The sequence below is a fragment of the Eretmochelys imbricata genome, chromosome 6 (assembly GCF_965152235.1).
Source record: "Eretmochelys imbricata isolate rEreImb1 chromosome 6, rEreImb1.hap1, whole genome shotgun sequence".
Classification (NCBI taxonomy): Eukaryota; Metazoa; Chordata; order Testudines; family Cheloniidae; genus Eretmochelys; species Eretmochelys imbricata.
The window spans coordinates 11,969,269-11,992,263 of NC_135577.1; the positions used below are offsets into that span (position 1 = coordinate 11,969,269).

General features: G+C 55.9%; 1 protein-coding gene across 2 annotated transcripts; it reads left to right on the plus strand.

Moving 5' to 3' along the window:
- The first annotated feature begins 3,913 nt into the window (after positions 1-3,913).
- Positions 3,914-22,707, plus strand: CARNS1 (carnosine synthase 1). 2 transcript variants are annotated; one of them, XM_077820080.1, is made up of 8 exons: positions 3,914-4,061; positions 4,509-4,598; positions 13,733-14,220; positions 14,542-14,701; positions 15,546-15,646; positions 16,504-16,735; positions 18,618-18,889; positions 21,472-22,707. In XM_077820080.1, exons 3-8 carry the CDS (start codon positions 13,738-13,740, stop codon positions 22,705-22,707), a joined length of 2,484 nt encoding a protein of 827 aa, XP_077676206.1. In that variant the 5' UTR covers positions 3,914-4,061; positions 4,509-4,598; positions 13,733-13,737. The 2 variants fall into 2 exon arrangements, with proteins under 2 accessions (XP_077676206.1, XP_077676207.1); XM_077820081.1 differs by lacking the exon at positions 4,509-4,598.
- Positions 22,708-22,995: the final 288 nt, after the last annotated feature.

Consider the following 22,995-nt stretch of genomic DNA (forward strand, 5'->3'; position numbering starts at 1 on the left):
AGTGGGCACAGACTCAAGTGGAGTGATGCTGATTTTGATGCCAGCTGGGGATCTGGCTCCATTGGCTCTGGTGGACTGATGTTGATTGGCACCACACCATCACTGGCTCATGGGGCTCCACACAAATCAAGGCTGCCCAGGACTCTGATACCAGAGCAAGATGCACTTTAACATCCCAGCTGCCGTTGGGCAGAGTCCCAGGTGGCTTCATGGGCATGGCAAGCTGTGCCAGGGGCTGTCCAAGAGTCACCGGGTCGGGCCTCTGTCCAGCGGGGGAGGACACAGCCTGCCCAGGATGGGGTGTCACTGGCCCCCCCCGTGGTCCACTTATCGGTGGGGCCGGCTCTTGTTTGGCTGGCAGGGCCCTCCTGGTGCTGTGGCACTTGGCGTGGGAGTGACTGGAAGTGAGGGAAAGGCACATGGTAGGGCGGAGGGTCTGCATAGGCAGAGAGGCAGAGATTGACCAACTGATGGGGATTCTCCGGAAGCTATGCAGCCCCTGTGCGGTGCCCGTCCTGCCTGCACATAGAGCCAGACTGGGAGTGCATAGAGGTAGCTGTGTGCTGGAGGGATCCTCCCAATTCCAGGCCCTGCCTCTTACTCCGATGTTGCTAAACCAGGCGGGGGTTGGGGCCGGGGCATGCTATTCCAGCTTAGGGGCTCTCATATCCTCAGAGCAATCCCAGCTCCCGGGGTGCTTTCCCTAAAGCTCCCCTCACAGCCCTGGCCTCTCACAGGCCCCAGGGAGTAAGGATGGGGAGCGCAGGGCCTGGCTAGGGATGCCGTGTCCATCTGGCCAGGAATCCGTCCATCCACATCTTGTCCTTGCTGCACTGACTGGCTCCATGGACCCCATAGGGGAGAGGGGTAATATCCTGCCTCCCACGCCCCCCACCCAGGCCCCTCCTGTCCAGTCCCACCGGGGAGGGGCTGACTCTGCCCTACTCCTCCCTGTCCTGCTCTGCTCCCAGTGTCCCCTCAGCCCCTTCCTGGGCAGGGGCTGTTTCTGCCCCTCATTTAATTTCACATAATCCATTTTTCATCCCTTTCCCCGGTGATTGTTTTCTCGGGCAGGGAGCAAGGGAATGAGACAGATGGAGGAAGGGAGGGGGTGTCCAGTAATGAGATTCCCACCCTCCCCTGGCAGAGCTGCATGTCCCTGTTAATCCCATTGGGGGTGGAAGGGTCACCTTGGGTATGCCTGTGCCCCTGTGGGAAGCTCTGGCCGTGGCTTCACCCCCTTAAACCCTCTGAGGTGTGTTATGAGCATGGCAGGGGTCCCTCACTAGGTGCTGCAATGCAGCCATCTCTAGGATGGAGCCTGGCAGCTGTGTATAGAGGGAATGCCTTACCCTGTGCTGAGGTGCAGCTGCCTCTGGGGTGGGGCCTGGTGCTGATTAATACCCCAAAGTGCCACTGCACACCTGTGCAGAAGAGGCAGTGGAGAGAGACCATCTGGGATGGATTGTGGGGGGATCGTGGAGGCAGAATGGAATTGCCCAGGACACCTCAACTTGTGTCCAAATGGGACTTTTGACCCCCCCAGGGGACAGGGCTGTGGTATATGACCAAAAGGAAGCATCTCATGGCACAGTGCCCCCTAGTGCTCCACTGGGGCATTGGGGGCTGGCACTGCCTGCGAAGGGAGAGCACCCCACTACTGCATCCCCCGCCCCGCTCTCTGAAGCAATGCACTCCAAGTGTACCAGCTCCAGTCCAGAGCCCTGGGGGTGGTGCCCGGCGCGTGAAGGGCAGGGACAGTCTGAGAAGAGCTCCACAGTGACCAGTCGGTTGGCCCAGGAGCTACACATGACAGCTCAGCTGACCCTCACCACCAGGGACAGGAGGGAGTGAGGGGGAGAAGTTTGCCCTGGAATAGCTTTGCTGGGGAGGGCAAGGGAATGGCAGCTGCTGGAGAACAGATAAAGAGGAGGGATGGGCTGATGGCCAAGGCTTGGGACCCCTGGGTTCTGTTGCTGGCTCAGGAAAGTGAGGGACGTGCTATAAACTCAACCTCTTGTTCTCACGGCTCCTCCGCCCTGTCCCAAGAGAAGAGTTCGAAGCCCCAGCCTAGCCCTACTCCCATGAGGAACGATCCTGCCTTGTCAGCTGGGTGTCCTCTTTGTCGGACTCCTGGGTTCTTGGGATCCTGCAGCCTGGGGATACTGGTTCTCAGCAGCATCCCAGAAGCAGGGAGCTCTGAGCTAGTGGGGCTAGGGAGAGGGGCCCTGTAGTCCCTGCTGAGCCAGCACTAGAGGTTTGGGGGATTACCTTAACCAGCCTCTGTCCTTGGAGCTGGGAATGTCTCAGCTCTGCGGCTAGGAGGAACTGCACAATGAGCATCTGGGGCAGGACTCAGAGACTGCCTGGGACATGAGCCCAGACAGGAGGGGACCCCCTGGCCAAACTGCCCCCATCACTGACCCTCAGAGCAGGGCCAGCTCAGCTAAAACGCCCCGGGGGTCACAAAGCTCACCGCTCTGCTAATGTCCCTTAATCCTGACCCGCAGCCCCTGCTGTCCCAGCCCTGGGTTCCCCATCTCACCTCAGTCCCAACCACAGCCCCCCTGCTATCCCAGCCCTGGGCTCCCCACACACAGAGCTCTTTTGGTGCCCCTCAACCTTGACTGACAGCCCCTGCTATCCCAGCAGTGCTATTCAGGTATTCAGCGGTGGGCGCAGGAGCCTGACCCTGGAACTGCACCGGCTGTGTGGGTGCAGTTAATGCTGGAGGAGGGGTGAGCAGAGCATGCAACTGGCGCCCCCTGTGGATGGAAGATGGGGTGACAGGCTGCTCCCCATTGCCCATGGAAACCTGCAACTGGTGCCTCTCTCTTTCTCTCTCTTCTTTTTTTTTTTCTCTTGCAGCTTCTTTGCTGGCAGGATGGTGAGTTTGTCCCGCTGCTGTTCCCCATCCAGCCCCCTGCCCTGCCTCAAGTCCCCAGGAACCACTTCCGGGCCCTCTAGTCCCAAGTGGGAGCCAGTGTCCTCGGCCCCAGGAACTTAGCAGAGGGATTTGGACTCAGGGAGGCAGGGAAGTGGGGGTGTGGGGGGGTGTCCAGCTGGGGAGGAGGGAGGTCTGAAGCAGGCCCTGCTGTACTGGTGCTAATAAGGGGGAAAATGGTGTCCGATTCCCTCAGACACTGGGAGACTCCTGCAAATTACCATAACTGTGGGAGTCTTCTAGCCATACTGCTGGCTGGGCACTGCTGTGGGGAAGTTTGCAGCACCAGGGTCTGGTTGGGCACTGCCAGGTACTGTTGTGGGGAAGATCACAGCACCAGGGTCGGTCAGGGTACTGCTGTGGGGAAGTTTGCAGCACTGGAGCCCTAGCTGTGCCGTGCCAGGGCACTGTTGCACAACAGCTCTGGCGAGGTCTTGCACTGGGTGTGTGGTGGAGGAGGGGGTGGGGCGTCCCAGCAGGAGGCAGAAATCTCTCCCCTTCTCCCTACTTCTACTCCTGCCTCCCTCCCTGAGCTCACTGACCCAGGCAGATTGATCTGTTTACAGCCTTGCTTCTCAAGCTGCTTAGCTCCGGCCCCACGTGACCCGCCCCCTTTGGGGAGGAAAAAGAGATGCTTTGTTTGAAAACCAGCCCCCGCCCCAGGCCTCTGCTGCCCCTGGGCAACTGGCACCTGCCTCGCCCACCCTGTGGGGCTTTACCCCCCCAGCCAGAGCCATGCTGCCCCTACACAGGATCCATGCCCTGGGGCACCAGCATTCACACTCCCAGCCCCGCCCCCAGGGGGATCTGTGCCCCAGGGCACTAGCATCAGGATTCACACTCCCATCCCCATCTCTGTTGCAGCTGTCTCTGGATCAAATCAATGTGGATCAGCCCCTGATCCTGAAGGAGCTGGACTGGGCTGAGCAAGAGCCCCTGCCATCACTCAGTCCCCCGTGTCCTTCCTGGCATCAGGACGTGTCTCTGGACTGCAAGTCCTCTCCAGAGGACACCCAGGCACATGCCTGGACTACTTACTACTACAACCTGCTGCAATGCACCTTGCAGCAGGAGGGGCTGCCAGAGACAGTCGACCGCACCAAGGAGCCCAGAACAGGTGCATGCCAGCCCACCCAGGGTGCCACCACTCACATGCTGGGGCTACAGCGCTGCCTTACAGAAATCCCTCTTGTGGCGTCAACCCAGGGGGATCTGGGAGCACAGCGCCCTCTAGTGCTGGGCTGAGAGGTGGGGCATGGCCAGGGTAAGGAGGGCAGCAGCACAGCGCCCCCTAGCACAGACTGGGAGATGGGGCATGGCTGGGGTATGAAGGGCAGCCACATGGCACCCCTTAACCCGTGGTGTTGTAAATCCTGTATATGAGGGGCTGGGGCACCCCCAGCACGCCTAGTTCCAGCACCACTGCCCTTAGCACGAGGCTAGGAGATGGAGCATGGCTGGGTATGGAGGGCAGCCACATGGCATCCCTTAGCACCAAGGCCTAGAGGGCAGCACAGTGCCGTTGGTGGGAATAAGTGGTTAATTCCTCCCCTGTGTCTCTTAGGGTTCAGCTCGGGGGATGTGACCATCTGCATCCTGGGATCCCCGACCTCGTACCTGTCTGTGCTGCTGGAGGGTAGCTCCCAGTGCCCAGGTGAGAGCCACATCCTGTCTCCCTGCACTGCCCCTGTGCTGTGAGTTCCTCCTCCCCCTAAATCAAGGAATGGCTGGGAATTCAGTGCCCTATTTGCCCTGAATACCCAGGCTGATTTGCTCAGTTGGGACCAACCCTGGCACAGCACAGGGGACTGTAATAAAACATAGGATGTTACAGCGTTATCACAGAAACCCAAAATCATAGAAGAAACACAGAAGTGTAGAACTGGAAGGGACCTCAGTAGATCATCTAGTCTAGGCCCCTGCACTCACAGCAGGACTAATAACTAGACCATTCCTGACAGCTGTTTGTCTAACCTGCTCTTTAAAACCTCCAATGACGGAGATTCCACAACTTCCCTAGGCAATTTGTTCCAGTGCTTAACTACCCTGACAGTTAGGAAGTTTTTCCTAATGTCCAACCTAAACCTCCCTTGCTGCAATTTAAGCCCATTGCTTCTTGTCCTATCCAAGGTTAAGGAGAATAAGTTTTTTCACCCTCCTTTGTGTAACAAACTATTATTTACTTGAAAATGTCAGTGTGACGGGTTCCCCCTCCCTGCCGGCCCGCCCTGTCTGGGGTGCCACCTGATGTACTGGGTACCACTGAGCTCACCCAACCCACTAGCATGGGCTCCCTTACTGTCCTGCTGAGCCAGGCCTTCAAGCCTCCTCCAGCACACACACAGATAGCGAAACACCCAGCTTCAGAAAAACACAGACACTGAGATCAGCTCAGCTAGGGAATTGCCCAGCACTCAAGGGTACGCCCCCTCTGGAGTGTAAACCCAAAGTTGTATTGTCTTATGCTGCACAGAGAACTATGCAACGTAAGTGTAATGCTGACAGACCCCAGTGGGTGGGATCAAACCTGGGACCTCTGGACCTTAGTTCATGAGCCTCTACTGCATGAACTAAACTGACTGTTAGCTAAGGCTGAAATTAAGGCTGTAATTGCTCTCTAAGTAGTCTCAGTGCCACTATAGAATACCACACCCAGGAGGTGTGTGGGTTACATAAGGTCATTGAAATTCACCCCCTCCTTCAATGTGGAGGAAGATATGCACAGCTTTTTCCCTCCAGTTATGAATTCAACAAACTGGTTTCAGAGAAAACAAAACCAAGTTTATTAACTACAAAAGATAGATTTTAAGTGATCATAAGGGATAGGAAACAGATCAAAGCAGATTACCAAGCAAATAAAACAAACATGCAAACTAAGCTTAAGATATTAAATAAACTGGTTACAAGTAGTAATTTCTCACCAAGTATCGGGGTAGCCGTGTTAGTCTGCATCCTCAAAAACAACGCGGAGTCCGGTGGAACCTTAAAGATTAACAGACTTATTTGGGCATAAGCTTTTGTGGGTAAAAACCCACTCCATGCATCTGAAGAAGTGGGTTTTTACCCACAAAAGCTTATGTCCAAATAAATCTGTTAGCCTTTAAGATGCCACCGGACTCCGCGTTGTTTTAATTTCTCACCCTAAATGTTGTTTTAGGCAGATTGCAGAAATTCTTGAAGGCAAGCTGCTCTTGCTTGCAGCTTAAAACTCGAGGTATTTCTTTCACAGGCCAGACACTTTTCCAGCCTGGGCTCAGTCCTTCTCCTCCCCACGCCAGTCTTTTTTTCTTAGATCTTACCAGCATTCATCCTGGGTGGGGATTCAGTGAAGAACCATCCTGAGTATATCACTCCCCTGCCTTAAATAGGTTTTACATATGACAGGGATCCTTTGGTTTCCAGTGTGGTTTCCCCCACCCCCGTGGAAGAATCATAGACTATCAGGGTTGGAAGGGACCTCAGGAGGTCATCTAGTCCAAGCCCCTGCTCAAAGCAGGACCAATCCCCAACTAAATCATCCCAGCCAGGGCTTTGTCAAGCCTGACCTTAAAAATATCTAAGGAAGGAGATTCCACCACCTCCCTAGGTAACACATTCCAGTGTTTCACCACCCTCCGAGTGAAAAAGATTTTCCTAATATCCAACCTAAACCTCCCCCAACTGCAACTTGAGACCATTACTCCTTGTTCTGTCATCAGCTACCACTGAGAACAGTCTAGATCCATCCTCTTTGGAACCCCCTTTCAGGTAGTTGAAAGCAGCTATCAAATCCCCCCTCGTTCTTCTCTTCCGCAGACTAAACAATCCCAGTTCCCTTAGCCTCGCCTCATAAGTCATGTGTTCCAGTCCCCTAATCATTTTTGTTGCCCTCTGCTGGACTCTTTCCAATTTTTCCACATCCTTCTTGTAGTGTGGGGCCCAAAACTGGACACAGTACTCCAGATGAGGCCTCACCAATGTCGAATAGAGGGGAATGATCACGTCCCTCGATCTGCTGGCAATGCCCCTACTGATACATCGCAAAATGCCATTGGCCTTCTTGGCAACAAGGGCACACTGTTGACTCATATCCAGCTTCTCGTCCACTGTCACCCCTAGGTCCTTTTCTGCTGAACTGCTGCCGAGCCATTCGGTCCCTAGTCTGTAGCAGTGCATGGGATTCTTCCGTCCTAAGTGCAGTTGCCCTGCACTTGTCCTTGTTGAACCTCATCAGATTTCTTTTGGCCCAATCCTCTAATTTGTCTAGGGCCCTCTGTATCCTATCCCTACCCTCCAGCGTATCTACCTCTCCTCCCAGTTTAGTGTCACCTGCAAACTTGCTGAGGGTGCAATCCACACCATCCTCCAGATCATTTATGAAGATATTGAACAAAACTGGCCCCAGGACCGACCCTTGCGGCACTCCACTTGATACCGGCTGCCAACTAGACATGGAGCCAATGATCATTACCCGTTGAGCCCGACAATCTAGCCAGCTTTCTACCCACCTTATCGTCCATTCATGCAGCCCATACTTCTTTAACTTGCTGGCAAGAATACTGTGGGAGACCGTGTCAAAAGCTTTGCTAAAGTCAAGGAACAACATGTCCACTGCTTTCCCCTCATCCACAGAGCCAGTTATCTCATCATAGAAGGCAATTAGATTAGTCAGGCATGACTTGCCCTTGGTGAATCCATGCTGACTGCTCCCAATCACTCTTCTCTCCTCTAAGTGCTTCAGAATTGATACCTTGAGGACCTGCTCCATGATTTTTCCAGGGACTGAGGTGAGGTTGACTGGCCTGTAGTTCCCGGGATTCTCCTTCTTCCCTTTTTTAAAGGTGGGCACTACATTAGCCTTTTTCCAGTCGTCCGGGACCGCCAGGAGTTTTCAAAGATAATGGCCAATGGCTCTGCAATCACATCTGCCAACTCCTTTAGCACTATCATGGAATCCAGTACCAGATAACCTGATCACATGACCCTGCAGTGTCAAAAGCAGCCATGAGTCAGAGGTTGTTTGTAGCATCCCCAGGAAGACTTGTCTGTGGATGATAAACATCTTCTGAGACCTTTTGTTCTTTGTAATGGCTTTTCCTCACAAGGAGCCAGCTAGACTGATTGTATTCTGTCTAATGGGCATTCCCCAGGTGCAAACGCTTTTGTAGAACAGATATATAATCAATATTCCTAACTTTAGATACAAAAATGATACTTGCATACAAATAGGATAATCATATGCAGTATGTCATAACATTTCCAATGATATTTCACATGACCCATCTTGCGTAAAACACATCTTTGTTGTGCCCTACCCATACCATAACAATCTCTGTGAAGACTATGGGGTGCAGCATCACAGTCAGAATTCAGCCCAGATTCTAGTATCACATCCTGACCACCATCCCCTGAGCGTAACTCTGCCCCTTATACCTGCCTGCTAACCCCTAATCTACATTGGGAGTAGAGTCAAGGTATAGGGACAGGTGAACAGTAACCAAGACATTTATGAATTGACTTTTTGATATGTTCCTTGACCCTTCCAATTTCCTGACTTCATAGAATCATAGAATCATAGAATCATAGAATATCAGGGTTGGAAGGGACCCCTGAAGGTCATCTAGTCCAACCCCCTGCTCGAAGCAGGACCAATTCCCAGTTAAATGATCCCAGCCAGGGCTTTGTCAAGCCTGACCTTAAAAACTTCCAAGGAAGGAGATTCCACCACCTCCCTAGGCAACGCATTCCAGTGTTTCACCACCCTCTTAGTGAAAAAGTTTTTCCTAATATCCAATCTAAACCTCCCCCACTGCAACTTGAGGCCATTACTCCTCGTTCTGTCATCTGCTACCATTGAGAACAGTCTAGAGCCATCCTCTTTGGAACCCCCTTTCAGGTAGTTGAAAGCAGCTATCAAATCCCCCCTCATTCTTCTCTTCTGCAGGCTAAACAATCCCAGCTCCCTCAGCCTCTCCTCATAAGTCATGTGTTCTAGACCCCTAATCATTTTTGTTGCCCTTCGCTGGACTCTCTCCAATTTATCCACATCCTTCTTGTAGTGTGGGGCCCAAAACTGGACACAGTACTCCAGATGAGGCCTCACCAATGTCGAATAGAGGGGGACGATCACGTCCCTCGATCTGCTCGCTATGCCCCTACGTATACATCCCAAAATGCCATTGGCCTTCTTGGCAACAAGGGCACACTGCTGACTCATATCCAGCTTCTCATCCACTGTCACCCCTAGGTCCTTTTCCGCAGAACTGCTGCCTAGCCATTCGGTCCCTAGTCTGTAGCGGTGCATTGGATTCTTCCGTCCTAAGTGCAGGACCCTGCACTTATCCTTATTGAACCTCATCAGATTTCTTTTGGCCCAATCCTCCAATTTGTCTAGGTCCTTCTGTACTTCCCAACTTAAAAAGAAATTTGAACTACGATGTTCTAATAACACCGTTTAAATCAACTGGATCTATTTACCATCCAAATTCTGGGTTAGCAACATTTTTTAATCTAGAAATTTCCTTATTTATTGTTTGGTTTATGAAAGGAAACAAAGGCTCTTCAATAGAGCTCTGTGAATAACAAATTTTTCCATTCGCTGGCTGATATGGAAAAAAAATCTGAAACATTCAATAAACTAATATATAAAAAATTTAGTTTGGGGCCAGATCATAGAATCTCAGGGTTGGAAGGGACCTCAGGAGATCTAGTCCAACCCCCTGCTCAAAGCAGGACCAATCCCCAATTTTTGGCCCAGATCCCTAAATGGCCCCCTCAAGGATTGAACTCACAACCCTGGGTTTAGCAGGCCAATGCTCAAACCACTGAGCTAAGAAAATCAAAGTGCATTTCTGAACAAACAGTGATTTAATAAAAAAAAAATCAAAACATTTTGATTGTTTTGGAATTTTGAGCAGGGGAGGGAGGATTTTTGACCAAAACAATTAGGTGAATTTTACACATCTGCAAAATGTTGACCTAAATCTGCAATTTTGGCTGAAAAAATTTGCAGCCGAAACAGTTTGTCCAGTTCTACTTTTAAGTGTTAGGTGGCAGCAGAAATAAGCAGCAATGTGTCCGGGGCAGTGCGCTTGGGATAAATGCTAAAGGGAAAATGTATATTACCTTTTATAACTGGACATATAAACCAGTATGTGCATGCACGTGCTCACAGATTAGGGTATAAAAATCAGTTCAGAAAAAAGTCATAGACACACTGTTTGCGAGGGGAGGGGTTTTAGGGAAATATATACAGGAGAGGTATGCAAATAGATGCTCTGTCCCTTAACTGCAATTTGCAAACCGTGCGAGCTTTGAGGAGAGTTTATCCCCTCCTAGCGGGGAATCCTGACTCCGGCTCCCCTGCCTGCCCCTGTGGAGCTTATAGACTGTGCAGGCCCAGAGAGGATGCAAAGGAGGAGCGCTGAATACCAGGATCTCTCTATTTAAATGGCATTTCTGAGTCAGCAAGGACCTGTTCCAGGGGTGCATCCACAGCCCTCAGAGATACACGTTAATCTGCCTGAGAAAATAGTTCCACTGGCTGCTCAGGGCAGCTCCTCCCCCACCTTGGTTGCCTCACTTCCTGATTCCCCCCCTCCCCACAAGCAGGGCCCAGTGATCTGGCTGGTGAAGAGGGTTCCTAGCCCTGGGGGCGCTGCAGACAGTGACATGGTTGGATCAGGTCTGAGTTGGGACAGCCCATCTACGTAAGACCCAGCCAAGGGCCTGGGAGCAGGTAGCGTTTGCCTATAAAGTTTGCCTGATACTTTCCATTCTAAGACCCTGTTTTCAGTTGCTTCTAACTTTGCCCAGCTTTAACTGTTGGGGCAGAACTTTCCCATGCTGGGTGTCTGCTTCAGGCTGTTTTTTTGGGAGGAAATTTTAGCCCAAATGGTTTAGCTGTTTCTGGGAGGGGGAAACAAGTTGTGAAAAAAAATTCTTCCTGCCGTTTTTCTGAAATGTTCTAGCCCCCCACCCCCAGCTTTGGAGCTAGGCAGGGCCGTCCTTACCCATATGCAAAGTATGCAGCTGTGTAGGGCACCAGGAAATTTGGGGCACCAAATTGCCCCAAATTTCCTGGTGCCCTACGCAGCTGTGTGCTGCTCCAGCAGCCAGCCCGATTCCCCGGCTGAGCCACCCAGGAAAGCTGCCCCCACCCCTGCTCCGCCTCTTCCCCATGATCCCCGCCACTGCTCCGCCCCAGCGCCGCTTCTTCCTGCCCCTGCTTGGTCCCAGCCCCTGCCCCCACTTCACCCCTTCCCCAAAGCCCCCGCCTCTCCTGCCCCGTCCCCACTCCACCCCTTTCCCTAAGCTACATCCCCGGGGACTGCAGAAGGAGTCGGGTGCCCTGCACTCACCGGGCAGCGGGAAGTGGAATGACCCGGCCCCAGCCCACTCTGCTTTGCTGGCTCCTAGCCATGCCATCGGTGAGTGCTGGGGGCCGGTTCCCCCCTGCTCCCAAGTCCCAAGGCTGGGAGCCAGGGGAGCAGAGCGGAGTGGGCTGGGGCCGGGTCACTCCACTTCCCGCCACCCCGTGAGTGTGGGGTCGGACCTGCCCTGCACTCACCAGCGGCAGGAAATGAAACGACTAGGCCCCAACCCGCTCTGCTGCTCTGGCTCGTGCTGGGGGGCAGTTTCCCCTCTGCCCCCCAAGCCTGCTCCTGCCCCCCCCCCCGCAGAGGCCTGGAGATGCCTCCCCCCACACTTGGGGGTGCTTGCGTAGGACACCAAAATGTCTATGGATGGCCCTGGAGCTAGGACTAGAAATTGGGGGGGGGGCAGGGAGGGGCAGGTCGCCCTGGTGTCAGGGACTTGCCTTTTGCTGGCCCTTTGGGAAGGCAACCAAATTTGGCCAAGTTATCAGCCTTTGAAAAATCGGAGTGTGCATGTGCTCGGGAAGGATTTGGGCAGCTAAATCCTCTGAGGACTCTGTCCTCGCTGAGCATCCCCATCCCGTCCACTCCGAGATCAGGCCAGGCTGCACGTGTGCCAGCCCCACAGAACGACTGGGCATGCTCCAGCCCGGGGATGCCAGGAACTGAGCAGGACTTTCCCAGCCATTGCTGCTCCTGGCTGTGGTGGTGCCAGGCACCAGAACTGACTCTCTCTCCTGCGTTCTCAATGACCCCTCTCCCCAATAAAGGGGTGGGAGGAAACTGACTGGAATCAACTGACTGGAAACTGACTGGACAGGGGAGGAGCAGGGCAAGGGCAGCATAGGGGGAGAGGTGGTCAGAGGAACTGGAGGGTATCTAGGATCAGAGGGGGCTAGGGGCTATATCGGCCAGAGGGGTGGGGGGGTAATGAATAGGAGTAAAGGGGGAGTGGATATGGGCAGGGGGTGGATAAGGGTAGATAGGGAGTAGTCTTTGTGTGGGGGTGAATAGGGGGAGGGCTTAATATGGGAGGTAGGTAGGAGGAGAGGCTGGTGTGTATGTGTGGTGGGGACAGATCAGACAGAGGGAGGGGGAGGGGCTGGTATGTGGGGGGTGAGGGAGAAGCCAGCCTGTATGTGGGGTGGATGGAGAAGGGCTGGTGTATGGGGAGGGGGAAGGGCTGATATGTGGGGGCTGAGTCTGGGGGAGGAGCTGGCGTCGGGTGGATTGGAGCAGAGGGGAATGGGGGAGCAGGAGGAAGCGTAACCGTAGTGTGGCCGTCCCTAGCTCTCCGTGCAGGCTGAGGATTGTTATGCCCCTGACTGGCTCTGGCAGTGTACTTGGGGCTATCCTGGCCTCTCCTCTCAGCTGTAACCTTGTCCTAGCAAGGTCCCTGGGCTGAAGGACTCCAGCCCGGGCCTAAGTGGAGGGCTTCCAGCAGTTGTTCCACATTCCTGGCATTTGCCTGCCCGGTCTCCCTCGCTGGGTGCTGGGAACTGGAGCCAAGCAGCTTAAGTTTCCCTTTGGCCCTGGAATGATTCCTGCCTTTGTTAAAGCTGCTTACTCTTGGCAGGAAGCCGGAGCCCTGGGTGGGAGCTGGGTGGGAGCTCTGCGGGAGAATACAATGGCAGCTCAGCCCCATCAGTCATTGATAAGGAGAGCTCCAAGGTCCTTCCTCGGGGAGAATCCAGCAGCTTGACAAACGACGTCCAGGGGGTCCCTCTCCTGGCCCTGCAGTGCAGCCACCTCTGGGGTGTGGCAGCTGTTGAGTCACTCTACAGCAGGACAAGAGCCGCAGGGGAAGCCTAGAATGCAATGAAGAGAGTTTGACTCCTCCGGCATGTCGGAACGCCACAAGTGGTTAAAGATCTTGGTTTGTGTCTCTTATTTAAGGTGACACCAGCACCAGGAGTACAGCGCCCCCTAATAGGGGTTAATGCTGAGTACAAGGGGAGAGTGTCCTCCACTCTCTACAGCATAGCCCCCTCTAGTTCTGCACTGTGGCATTGGGGGCATAGACTGCAAAGGCAGAGCACCCCTATTGAGCACCCTGCCCTGCTACCTGCAGCATAGTACCCCATAATGCTGTGCTGGGGCATTGGGGCAGCAGTGAGTGCATGGGGAGAGCGCCCCCTACTGAGTTCCTAAGTACAAAATAGGCTGGCACCTTCCTACCTTGTGAGGTGTAGGGAGAGGAGACGAAATCCCAGTAGAGGAAAGTCTGTTAATTGCTGTATAAATAGCAGCTTTCTGATTGGCTGCTGGTGATGTAATGGTAACAGATTGTCATCCTCTCTGCCCCCTCCTCCTTGCTTTCCCCCCTCCTTCACCACGGACCTCCCCCTTCCCCATCTCTCTATTTCTCTATTCCCCATTTCTCTGTATTTCCTTGCCCTTCCCTATCTTTCCACATCTCCCCCGCCCCCCCCAGGTAACATGCTGCTGTGCCTGTCGCCCAGCTGGCTGGCCAAGGTGCCCTCTGAGCAGCACCCTGGCGAGTCGTCCCTGCTGGTCTCCAAGGCTGTCTCCTTCGAGCTGGGTGGGCGCACGTGCCTGGACGAGTTCTCGCCCCCGCGCCGCGTCACCTACTTCATGGGCTCCTTCGGGCCATGCAAGGAGCATGGGCAGTCAGCGGGGGAGCTGGCGCGTGACCTGGATTGCCCCACGGCGGGCTCGGGGGAGCTGGCCCGCCTTCTGGAGGACAAGCTGCTGACGCGCCAGCTGCTGGACCAGCGGGCCCAGGTGGGGGTGCCACCCACGCTGGCCTTCACCTTCAAGCGGCTGCGCCCACTGCGGGACGTCACTGCTGAGCGCGCCGTCCGCATGGTGGAGCTCAGTGGCAAGGAGGGCCAGGAGAACCTCATCCAGGAGGAGATTGAGGCCTTCCTGAAGGGCAACGCCATGGAGCCCTACAGCCAGGTGAGCCTGCCGGGGCCGGGGGCAGGGCCCTGCAGTCAGGTGAGCCTGCGGGGTGGGAGGGGGCTGCAGTCAGGTGAGCTTGCTGGGAGTGGAGCATACAGCCAGGAGTCGGGGGAAGCCCTACAGTCATGTGAGCCTGTGGGGAGGTGGGACCCACAGCCAGAAGGGGAGGTCTATGGGGGGCCCTACAGCTGAGGAAGGGGGCACTGTAAGAGGGGGAGATCCATGGGGAAGGGAGAGAGGGAAGCCCTATGGGTATGGATGGGGGCAGTGGCTGTGCCTGGTTGGCTCCACTGAGCAGTGTGCTGTTGCCCCCTGCAGGTGGTGGTGAAGCCATCGGGCTGGCGCTGGAGTGGGGCCCATGCTGTGACCTTCCATGCCAAGGTGGAGCAGGCTGCCGTGCTCCAAGCCGTGCTGGCACTGCTGGAAACCCTGGAGGAGGAGGAGAGCGCCCTGCTGGAGGCCTTCATCCCCACCGCCTGCCTCACCCAGCCCAAATCCCCCAACCGCACCTCCCCAAGTAAGGGACCCCCCTGGCCAGAGAGGCTCACGCCTCATCACCTGCCCCTGCAGCCACCATGATGCACTGAGCCCACCCCCATTCCCACCCTGGCCCAGCCTTTGGAGATGGCATCATGGGGCAAGATCTGGAGGGAAAAAAACAGGATGCAGTTGAGTTAGCCTGGCACATGAGGAGGGAAGGGGCACGTGCCATATTGGGAATCCCCCAGCCAATGTTCTCTCTAATTTTTGACAGGCTGTGTGTGCAAAAAATTTCTTCTGTGCAAATTTTTGTGTGCGTGGTGTTTTACCGAGTGCACGGGGTTTAGGATCTGTGTGCGCGTGCAGACGCGCACAGCTTAGAGGGAACAGTGCCCCCAACTCATTGGGGTGGCTGCCACTGCCATATTGCCCCAGGGCAGGGGGAGCCACTGTCATATTGGAATCCCAGTATCCCCTGGGGCAGTGGGGGACAGCTGCCATACATTCAGTGGGTGGTGGCCCTACCAAAATCCCAGAATCCCTCAGGACGGAGGGCACCACTCTGTGCAGCTGATTTGCATGAATCCCGATGCCATTTCTTTCTCTGCCCCCCTTGCTGCTTCTTTCTGTCTCCTTCCGCCCCGCTCCATTCCTACACCCTTCATTTGTTTCTCTTCTGTCCCCTCCATACCTTCCCTTTGTTTTCTCCACCCTCATCTCTTTTTTCTCCCCTCTCTTCATCCCCCGATTTCTTTCTCCATCTCTCTCTCTCCCATTTCCCTCTGTCTTTTTCTCCCCTGACTCCCTCTTTCCTTTCCTGCCCCTCTGACCCTTCCTCATCACCTTGCCCCTCCCAGGCAGCACATCTCCGAGGCCTGACCTGGCGATCCGGATCTGCACTGTCGTCTGCAGATCCTGGGGTGACCAGCCTCTGCTGAGCCAGGTAACGGGGCAGCCGTGAATACGTGCCCCTCACCCCGCCCTGCCAATGCAGCTGGCTGGGCCCCATGCCCCCACTTAGCCTCAGAATAGGGCAATGATTGATACGGTGAGAAGCTGGGGATCACTCATGCCCTGACCAGAGACAAATACAGAGGCAGCCCTGGGTGTAAGCAAATGTGGTATGGGGCCTTTCCCCTCTAGGGGGTGCTGGCTCTGATCCAGGCCAAGGGGGTGGGACTGGCTAGCTGGGAAGGGTGAGGAATGGGAGATGGTACTTTTCACCTCTAGGGGGCACCATCTCCAATCTGGTCCAAGGATGGGGGGCATGCCTGGCTCAGAAGCCAGGGAATGGGGCATGGAGCCTTTCCTCTCTAAGAGGTGCTGACTCCGATCTGGCCCATGTGGGTGACTGGCTGGCTCAGGGCAATGGGTAAAGTTATATGGAACCTTACATTGTTTTTTGGACCAAGTTAGTCATGAATTTAATATGATCTGCAAAAGTCTCAAAATGAAAAATCTTATCATCGTCACTTGTGACCTTTGAACCCAGGCCAGGTGGAGGTCAAAGGTCATAAGCTCACCTTTGTCCTGTCTGCAGCGTGTGGCACTGGACTGGGCTGGGTTTATTTTCTCTCATGTTCCCCCTCTGCCCACCCTTGCACATGGTACATTCCATTTCCTGAGCAGGAGAAAAGAGCCTCCACAAATCAGGGCTCTTGGAACCGTGAGACATGCGAAGGATCTGATTGGTTAGTACCAAGCTTGTTCTCTGGATGACCTCACAGTCAGCTCCCACTGCATGTGGTGGCGGGGGGGGAGATGCGGGGTTTTCATGGCGCTGGTTTTGTCCCCCCCCAGGTGGTGTGCGGTGTGGGACGGGCTGATAAGCCCCTGAAACACCAGGCCACAGTGCCCCAGAGCCTGGAGAGCAGCCTGCGGCAGCAGGGGGTGACAGATGAGGCCCAGCTCGCGGCCATCCGTGCCCAGGTCAAGCACAAGGCTGAGGCTGCCATGTCAGCCTTCCTGGAGCTGGAGGCGGGGCTGTCGGTGGAGCAGCGGGGGGGCCGACGGGCCCAGACTGATGTGATTGGTGAGCTGCCCTGTCAATCGTTGCCATTAACTATTTAGGGGGAGTCACAGAGTCTCGATCATTATTCATCCGGCCAGGGAGGATCCAGAGCAGGTGCTCCCTCCCAGTGCACCCCTTAATGGGCGGTGTAGGGCAAAGCTGGCTGTGTTGGCTCAGCCCCAGCAGAGAGCCTCCCCCTTGCAGGCCAAAGTTGCCCTCAGCTGCCCCAGCATGAAGTGCCTGGCTGGGGTAGGGAGCTGGTCCTAGTTCTTTGGCCCATGGTCTGTTAAAGGGTCAGGGCGCTGCTGCCCTTGGCAGGACGAGGGGAGGATAGCACCTTCACGGGCAGGGAGTCACTGACCAGCTGGGACCTTCAGAAAGGCCTGTAGCCACACATGCATGTCCAGAGCAGGGGCCCATCTAGCCTGGTATCCCATCTCCAACAATACCCATGCACCTTGCCATGAAGCAGCCGGAGAAGGAGCCTCCTAGGGCAGTGGTTCTCAACTAGGGGGCTGTGAGCAGATTTCAGGGGGTTCACCAAGCATGACCAGCATTAGACTCATTCGGGCCCGGGGCAGAAAGCTGAAGTCCAGCTGCATGGGACTGGTGCCCCACCACCCAGGGCTGAAGCCAAAGCCTGAGCAACTTAGCTTCACAGTGGCCTCTGTGGTGTGGGGCCCCAGACAATTGCCCTGCTTGCTACCCCCTAACGCCGACCCTGGCTTTTATATGCAGAAAAACAGTTGTTGTGGCACAGCTGGGCCGTGGAGTTTTTATAGTATTGGGAGGAGAGCCTCAGAAAGAAAAAGGGTTGAGAACCCCTGTCCTAGGGGGTTGTTCTGGAATAACCCACCCCGTGAAACTTTCTAAGGAGTTAGACTTTAAAATTTTCCTTTTAACATAACTCTGGATGGTCTCCTCAGCCGGGTAAATGTCCAGGCCTCTTTCTACAAATCCTGTTAGCAGGGCTGTCCCTAGCAATTCTGGGGCTCTATACGGTCTCCCCCCCCCAACGGGGGCAGGGCTGGCTTGGGAGGTACAGGGGAACCACCCCCCAGCACTCACCGGTGGCGTGGCTGAGGCCAGGTCGCTGCACTCCCGCGCCGGTGAGTTACCAGCAGCGGGAGTACAACGACCCGGCCTCAGCTACACCATCGGTGAGTGCTGGTGTGGGGGGGCTGGGGCACAGAAGGGGCAGGGACCCAGGGGAAGTGGGGGAAGGCAGAGCAGGGGCAGGGGCCTGCGGAAGAGCTCAAGCAGAGGCTGGAGCAGCACGGGCTGCGCAGGTCACCAGGAGATTTGGTGCCCCAAATTTCCTGGTGCCCTACGCAGCTGCGTGCTTTGCATATGGGTAAGGACGGCCCTGCCTGTTAAGCTTTTGGACACACTGAGACCTTGTGGCAATGAGTCCCACAGGGCAACTGAGAATGAGTATTTTCCTTGGATCAGTTATGAATTTGCCACCTTTCAGGTTCATCAATCTTTGCCTGTATAATGAGAGAGGGGGAAAGGAGAGATTTCCTGGCCTGCCTTCTCTACCCCTTTTATTTTCATAGCGTTTAAGGCCAGAAGGCACCCTAACCAGGGCTGTGGTGGATTCTCCACCGCTGGCAATTTTTAAATCAAGATTGGATGCTTCTGTGAAAGATCTGCTCTCATTCTAAACCAGAATTAGCTCAGGGAAGCTCTGTGGCCTGTGCTGTACCAGAGGTCAGACTAGATGATCACAGGGATCCCTTTTGACCTTGGAATCTATGAATTTGCTTGATTCAGCATCTCCTGCAATTCCTGTGGGGGCCTCTGGTCAGGGTCTTTGAATTCTTGTGCTCTCCAGTTTGGCCTGACTGCTATTGCACACCCATCCTGGCTGTTCCCTTGACTTGGCCATTTCCCATTACAGGTGTGGATTTTCTCCTGACCTCGTCAGAGCAGGTGCTGCAGCTGATGGCCCTGGAGATGAATTCTCAGCTCTGCCTGGAGACCTGCGGGCTCTTCGAGTCCATGAGTCAGGCGGTGGGGGTGCCGGCAGGCGAGTCCTCGCGCCCTCTGGTGGAGACGATGTTGCGGCGTGCGCAGTGCCACCTCATGGAGGGCAAGCACGTGTTGGTTATCGGGGCCGGAGGAGTCAGCAAAAAGTTCGTCTGGGAGGCGGCCAGGGCCTACGGGCTAAAAGTAAGATGCGGAAACCGGGCCCCACGCTGCCCAGCACAGCCCCCACCCTCCGCCATGGAGTGGAGCTGAGGGAGATGGCTGTCCTTAGCCATGGGTCCGACCCAACATGGCATAACCTGCATCAGGGAAGAGAGAGCGAACGGAGGAGGTTGGGGATGCACCCTCTACCCCCAGCTGCAGGGGGAGTCCTCTCTGCCCCTCCCCCACATCCCAGCCATGGGAGTGCTCCTCATTTCCTCCCCTGTATCCCAGCCAGCCCTCTCTGATATCCCAGCTCTAGGGAGACTCCCCTGAGTCTTCCCCACATCCCAGCCACAAAGGGGCTCCCCACTGCATCCCAGCTGGACAGAAACCACACCTGAGCCTTTGCTAGGGGGCTGCCGCAGCCCAGGTCACAGGTGGATGGGAAAGTGCTTCTCCGAGGGTGAGCTGGGGATTATTGTCCCGTCTGTGCTGACCCTTGTCAGGGTGGGTGCTGGAGGTCTGGCACTGGGGCAATGTGGGGAGTGATTGGGGGCAGGATCTATGGGGTGCTGAGCTTCCCGTGTCCATTGTGTGCAGAATCAAAAGTACTGGCAGCTGAGCAGCTCCTGGAAGGGACATAAGCCAGTGTTAACCATGGTTACCTTTGTGCAGGTAGCTACTCCAGATCTATCCCCTAGGGCTACAGCTCAGACCTCTCTTTGCTGAGGGGGTGGTAATGCATCAAGGGGCACACCAGGGAGCCCCATAAGATCTCTGGATGAGAAAATCACCTTAACTCTGACCCCTGGCTGTCCATCCATTGCCAGTCCGGCCCACAGCCTCAGGTCACTGAGCCATGGGTGTCTCATCTCTTCCGCCCCCGAACCTCTCCGTTCTAAATCACTGGGACCATTCATGTAGCCTACAGCTCTTGCTCTCCCTTCCCTTCACCGTGCCCTCTCATGCCTCTGCTTTGAGGCCGTCTGGGCACATGGGGACGTGGGCCTGAACGTCAGCTGGCGAAGGAATATTAGAGAAGGGGCAGGAGTGGTGTGGGGAAGGGGAGATGAGTGCTTGACCCCAGACAGAGGAGAACCAGGTCCCAGCCCAGACACTGAATTGAGGCAAATACAGTCTGTGATGGTTGCTGCAATCTGGGTAATGGAACGGTCTGTATCCCAGCCCAATGTCACACCACTGTGGGAGACAGGAGCAAGTGGTCTGGCCCATCTCCAGCCCCAGTGGAGGGGGGGAAAAGGTGGGCAATTCTGCCCACAGCTCTGGAATAGCAGAACGTTCCTGGAAAATTGATCAGCAGTGGAATAGTTAATAGTGCTGCTGTCTTTAAATTTTCCACAAGCATTAGGCTCTGGAGTTAACACCTGCCAGCCTTGACATTGTTAGCTCCTGGAGATAGATCTCATGAGGCCAGCTAACTGCTCTCTCAGGAACACCCCTCCCCCCCCCAAATCCCAAGCAAATTGACTCTGCTCAGAGGTGTGAGAAAGGAATCCCATGGCACAGCCCTGCCACTGATGCTGAGTGCAGTTTCCTAGGCTGTGAGCACTCCTGTGTACTCCCCCAGCCCCACTTTCTTGGCAGCAGCTCCAGGTTGGTTCCAGGCTGGGATTTGGTCCTCTGTGTCCAGGGTGGCACTCAGCCCAGGCAGGTTGGGGTGCCCTTTTGTGTCAGTGCTGGCCCCGCCCCTCTGGCGGCTGGTCCCTTCCCAAAGCCCCTGCACAAAACTGGAAGCAACCATGCCGGGCTTGTTCTTGGAAAGCGTTTAGCATGCAGATGCACTCGCCCCCTCAACCTGGATGGAACATCCCATCTCCTCTTGCCTTGGGGTCCAGGAATGCCCCATGGGGGCGGGCACATGAGGCCCGTGACCACACTGTCTCCTCCTCCCCACCCCATGGGGCCTGGGCATAAGTGGACCATTCCCAGTCTACCCCACCCCTCCTGGGCACGAGTGGATCATTCCATCCTGACACAAATGGGCCATTCCATATCCCCCCACTCATCCTGGGTGTAAGTGGACTATTCCATCTTCTCCCCCTCCCCGCACTGAATGGTGCCTGGGCAGGAGTGAACCGGTCCATTTCCTCCCCTCTACCATATGGAACCTGGGTGTGAGTAGACCATTCAGTTTCTTCCCCCTACCCCATGGGGCCTGGTTGCGAATGGACCGTTCTGTTTCTTCTCCCCACTTCATGGGGCCATGGGTGTGAGTGAACTATTCCATCTCCCTCCCTGGATGCACATAGACTATTCCATCTCCTTCCCACACCCCTCGGGGGCATGGGCACACATGGACCCATCCCATCTCCCTTCATAGAAATGCTTGGACCTTTCCTCCATCTCCTGCCCCACATGGGGTCTGGACGCACGTGGACAATTCCATCTCTCCCACGCCGGGGTTCTGGATATGAGTGGAACGCCCTATTTGCATCCCACCGTGGGGTGTGGATCCGTCCCCAAGGACAGTCCCATTTTTGCGGCGCCTGGCGGGGAGGGCATGGAGCCTGCCCCAGTCCTTAGTGACCCCTTTTTGGTCTCTCTCCCACTTCTCTGCATCTCTCCCCCGCCCCCCTTCTCTGTGCCCCCCCCCGCTCCAGATTCACCTGGTGGAGTCAGACCCCAACCACTTTGCCTCGCAGCTGGTGCAGACCTTCATCCACTACGACACCACGGAGCACAGGCGGGATGAGGAGCATGCCCAGCGGCTGGTGGGGCTGGTGCGGGAGCGGGGCCTGCACCTGGACGGCTGCCTCTCCTACTGGGACGACTGCATGGTGCTGACGGCCCTAGTGTGTGAGCAGCTGGGCCTGCGCTGCAGCCCGGTGGCAGCCATGCGGGTGGCCAAGCAGAAGAGCCGCACCCACCAACACCTGCTGCGCCGGCGCAAGGAAGCCCCACTTGGCTGGGCCTCAGAGGCGCTCTATGCCGTTCCCTGCTGCCACCTGGAGAGCCACGCTGACGTGGAGCGGGCTGCCCGCCATCTCTCCTTCCCCGGTGTCATGAAGCTGGAGTATGGGGCGGGTGCCGTGGGGGTCAAGCTGGTAGAGAATGTACAGCAGTGCCACCTGCACTTTGAGAAGATCTCACGGGACTTGCAGGAGGATACGGATCACCCAGGCATCGGGCTGGGCTGGGGCAATGCCATGCTGCTGATGGAGTATGTCTCCGGCACAGAGCACGACGTGGATATTGTGATTTATGATGGGCGCATGCTGGCCGCCTTCGTCTCCGACAACGGGCCCACCCGTGTGCCCCACTTCACCGAGACAGCAGCCAGCATGCCCACCTGCCTGGCGCCCGACTGCGAGGCCCAGCTGGTGCGCGCCGCCTACCGGTGCTGCTTGGGCTGCGGCCTGACCAATGGCGTTTTCAACGTGGAGCTCAAGTTGACGGCAGCTGGGCCCAAGCTCATTGAGATCAACCCCCGCATGGGAGGCTTCTACCTGCGCGACTGGATCCAGGAGATCTACGGGGTGGACATCATGCTCGCCTCTGTCATGGTTGCCTGTGGGGTGCCCCCGCTGCTGCCCACCCATGCCCAGCCCCGCACCCACCTGGTGGGCGTCATGTGCGTGGTATCACAGCACCTGAAGGCCCTCAAGTCCACAGCCAGTGTGGAGACATTGCAGGCCCTGCACGAGCGCGGCGTCATTCGCCTCAACCTGCTGGAGGATGAGCTGGTCACCCGTGAATATGAAGAGCCCTACTGCAACGTGGCCTGTGCTAGCCCCAGCCGCCGCGAGGCTTGCCTCAAGGTGCTGGGTGTCTGCCAGGTGCTGGGCATCGACTCACCCCACTATCCTGTCACCCACTTCCTCTCTCACTTCAAATAGCACCCAGGGAGCCCCCGGGGAGGGGGCCACCCTGCTGCTTCTGTCCTGTTCCCCCCATTCTCCCTAGGGCCTGCTGGGCTCAAATCCGGTCCTGGAGGAGCCCCCGGCCTCATCCTCCCTGGTGTATTCCCACCAGCTGGGGCACTGGCGCTTGCATTACGTGGCTCCTCTGTATCCCAGTGTTGTTGTTTTTTCCCAGCAGCTGCCCCTTTCCCCCCAGGAGGAAGCTGGGGGTCCCTAGTGTCGTCTCGGGCAGGCGTGGCTCTTACCAATGTGTGCGTGACATGG